The sequence below is a fragment of the Perkinsus marinus genome (genome assembly GCF_000006405.1).
Source record: "Perkinsus marinus ATCC 50983 genomic scaffold scf_1104296961846, whole genome shotgun sequence".
Taxonomy (NCBI): Eukaryota; Perkinsozoa; order Perkinsida; family Perkinsidae; genus Perkinsus; species Perkinsus marinus.
In genome coordinates this window covers 1-3,601 of record NW_003205643.1, presented here as the reverse complement: position 1 = coordinate 3,601, position 3,601 = coordinate 1, and the positions used below count along the sequence as shown (strand labels likewise).

The window sequence follows — 3,601 nt, the reverse complement described above, 5'->3', positions numbered from 1 at the left end:
AACATAGGGCAGCACCTTCTGGTATATTATGGATGGCTATAGAGCCGAAAACGAGCCCACCGAGGTGGGATTTGTCCGAGGCTGACGACAAACCGAGGCAGAGGCCCTCTCCTAGGGAGTGGACCATCATACCCAATAATACCACTGCAGCTCGACTAGCACGGGCTCCTTTCAATGTCCCAAGATGCTCTAAAGGGTTGGCAGTGAAGAATCTATCTACTATGAGCATCAAGCCCACACCAAGCGCCACACCAGCTATAATCACAAGCAGGCTTGCACTGGTGGAGTAGGCCTCGCACATGAGTACTGTACTGCATCCAGTCATCATACCTGCGGCTACTGCTACACATACCTGAGTAGAATGTTAAACCTAGAGTACAGGATAACAGTACTACTCCTGATATCTTGTCGTTCAAAGTCCCTAGTAAACCCAATGAAAAGGAACCAATAAGAGTGGTACCCGCTGTTAGGCAGCAATACAGAAGAAAGTCCAACGCTGATTTAGGCGACTCCATATCATAGTGTGGAGGAGTCATTGAGAGAGATAAGTTATAGCTGGGACCATATGCATATGCTTACTATTGGTCGCGTCACGCGACCTCTCCCGACTGTGCACATTTCCATGGCGAGCGCTGAATTAAAATTTCCCTTCAGCAGCACCAGCAGAGAGGAACAGCCAAGTGGGCATCGTGGTGAAGCTTATGTCATAGTTGAATCGTTTACCTCTCGTATCTCTGGTATAGTAGCTCTTGTGTTGACTAGTTGGGTAGCTCACATTGCAAACTGTCTAATGATGGACTCGATTTAGGCAACATTGACTGGTGGTAGTTGATCAAGGCCCAGTAGTAGATGAGTTGTTCGTCGGTGGATAGTAACTCCACCCAACCTACGTCTACATCAGATGCACAGAAGCGTCCTCGAACAGGGTCGATAGGGCCTAACCGACGTGTTTATACTCCCGACGGTCTGAGACCATATCTTGAGGTCATCGACCGTTGCTGCTCTGATGATATCCTCATGGAACCTACTATTGCATGCTTTAATAGTGATGATGTACGCCAAGTCTTCGATAACATCACTGGCTCGGCAGGGAGGCAAACTTGGTAAGTCCACACGGTAGGCGAGGCCCTCACCGCAGGTTGTGGGGAATAGGACATATTGGTTCAGGCAGAACTATGGCAAGCTGACTGTTCATCTACCCCAGCTAGAATCATTGGTCTCGATTATTATCAAAAGATTCCAGCCTGGGGAGGATACCTTGCTGTTTGAGCTCGGAGCCGGGAAGGGATTGCTCGGGAGGATAATATCGGATATGTCCGGCTGCAGGTGATGAGCCCCATAGGGAGTGGAAGGAGTGATTACCTTTGCTATAGGCACCTAGCATTAGACTGTCGTAATATTACTAGTGGATATGATGGTGAAGATGCCACTCAAGCCTGCTATGATGACGATTGTGATGATAAATCCGACACAGCGTCGAGTGGAGTCGGCAAAACAATAAGAGTACCACTCGGTATCATCTTCGAAAACTTCGGACCTCTATTCCCCCGCTTGTGAACAATCTTTGTCGTTTACCACACTCGGTGCATACCTCTGATCACATTGCTCAGGTTAGAGCGGATATCACTGCGACTGACTTACGGCATATAGTTGACTATCAGTGTAGGAAGATGAGAGAGGATGGTATCAAGGAGCCTAAGGTGGTATTGTGTGTATCTACCGCGTGGCACCCTCCTCCCTAGGTATTGTTCATTGCTAAGCACTTGTGTGGTAATGGTACAGATGCTGCCGTGAATGGTATAGCCCCTCTGTTGTGTCTTAATGCTGGACACGGTGATTGGACCGTTCGTGGAGCAGTACTTGCACCATGTTGCCATCCTAAGGCCACGATCGACGCCTTCGCAGGTAGTTCTCACCCGGATACCTCACTATGAAGTAGGGCTCTTGGGTGTCCAGGTCTAGAGTCCGATATGGCGATAATGGACCAGATAGAGGGGGAGTCTGGGCAGGAGTGGAGGAAGCAGGTGTGGGAGGTCCTCATGCAACTCCTGTAGTATCCTCCACAATAGCCGTTGCCTTTTAACGAAATCACGGATAATGGTGGCGTAGGTATATGTCGAAGCTAGGAGGTTCTCTCAAGCCGTCGGACTGCAGTTCTTGGTCAGCCATCACCTCCTCATTCACTTACTCGCAACTGCGTAAGAACCCCATTAGCTTCGCTCGTTCGATAGTACTCTCATCGTGTGCCTCCCTGCACACAGTCATAGGCCTCGGCTTGACCCCTGAATGGAACATCTCGTCCCTAGCAAGTTGAGGGTATCATCATCTCCTCTTCTATCTCTAGGTCGCCTTGGTCGGAAGTGTCGCATATTCTTAGAGTCGGTTAGGGCACGAAAGCTCGTGTCGGAGGGTGCTCTTGGTGATGTGGAGCTGATCCAGTAAGGGTGATCACCTATTCAAGGTTTGATGACCTAGAATAGGTATGCCTCTCAAAACGTTACCCCGGATAACCTAGCCATTGTCTATGACGCTTCTGGCAAGTTTGACTTGAAGTGGGACTCTGAATTTCCCGGAGCTGTTGTGATTAGGGTAGCTTTCAGCGGTGGTGATGCGTAATTGAGTGGTAATTGTTGGATGCAGGTGTTGATGGATCAGAGTAGTAATAAGACTGTTACACTCCCAAAGAGGCTCTCGGAGTATATTCTAGGCATGAATTCTATCAACCCAGCGTGGCGGAGACTGGTCAGGTGATGTGGGGGCAGAGGTCACTCATAGAACATCGGCGTGCGTCAGATCCGCTTATCCCGTCTCTATATCGGATCTCGAATGCAATTCTCCCTCGGGCTGTGTGCAGGTTGAGTCTGCCGCATTGGTCCTTGTCAATGATAAGAGCGAATTGGTAGTATTCACGGTGTCTCGGAATGGGTTATGACTATGACATTATCTGTAGAGTAGTGATGAGCAGTACCCTCCAAAAAGCAAACTCCTAAGGGTATTCTCCTCAGGCATCCCTTATATCTCTCCTCAATAGCGATCCGTTGGTGCGAAGAGTTGTGTCCATGATGTATCCCATCACTCACCTGAGAGAGGAAGCTGGTGCCCACTCTTTGCCGGACCTAGCATCGGACCAGTTACCTGTGAGGACCTGTGCCGCACCCAACTCATTACAGCTCACCAAGGATATATGCAATGGTATAATACGGCACTACCCGGAACAGGGTTACCTATATCCTCAGATGAGAACTGTGGTAAAAACGGTGTCGTCTGTGATAAGTTGAGCCCTACCAAGTTCGTAAGCGTCTACTCGGGAGTCCAATTCATAGACGGTATCGACCCCTGGCCTGTCAGTAGCAATCCGAGATGCTGTAAGTGCCTCCATCTCCGTCATGACGCCAGTACGTTATACTCCTCGACCCACCCCAGGTACTTTCGGTTGGTCCATCGTTCCCCGTACTGAATGGAATCCTTCGCTTCTGAGGAGAACGCAGACTGCCAGGTAGTGGTGACCGGTAGGCCTCTCAGCTGATACCACAACGCAGGGGGAGGTGTATCATCAACCGTTGTCGATCTCTCGGCCGGTCATTCTGAGAGCGCTATATGT

At 49.6% G+C, this 3,601-nt stretch overlaps 2 protein-coding genes across 2 annotated transcripts in view; one reads left to right on the top strand and one right to left on the bottom strand.

Annotated features, from left to right (window-relative positions):
- The window catches only part of Pmar_PMAR024007 (conserved hypothetical protein), a gene marked incomplete at both ends in the record, with an annotated part of 1,141 nt that extends 626 nt beyond the window's left edge, over window positions 1-515 (bottom strand). The window contains 2 exons of the mRNA XM_002772175.1: window positions 61-352; window positions 396-515. Of these exons, the coding sequence (XP_002772221.1) occupies window positions 61-352; window positions 396-515 (412 nt within the window). The remainder of the gene's footprint in view (window positions 1-60; window positions 353-395) is intronic.
- Window positions 516-826: 311 nt separating this feature from the next.
- On the top strand, window positions 827-3,192 carry Pmar_PMAR024006 (hypothetical protein; the record flags this gene model as incomplete). Its single annotated transcript, XM_002772174.1, has 12 exons — window positions 827-1,103; window positions 1,168-1,326; window positions 1,374-1,503; window positions 1,611-1,700; window positions 1,743-1,905; window positions 1,957-2,050; window positions 2,110-2,198; window positions 2,345-2,438; window positions 2,481-2,589; window positions 2,641-2,747; window positions 2,794-2,899; window positions 3,006-3,192. Coding segments are annotated over exons 1-12 (1,582 nt in total), but the record flags the coding sequence as incomplete, so codon positions are not given.
- Window positions 3,193-3,601: the final 409 nt, after the last annotated feature.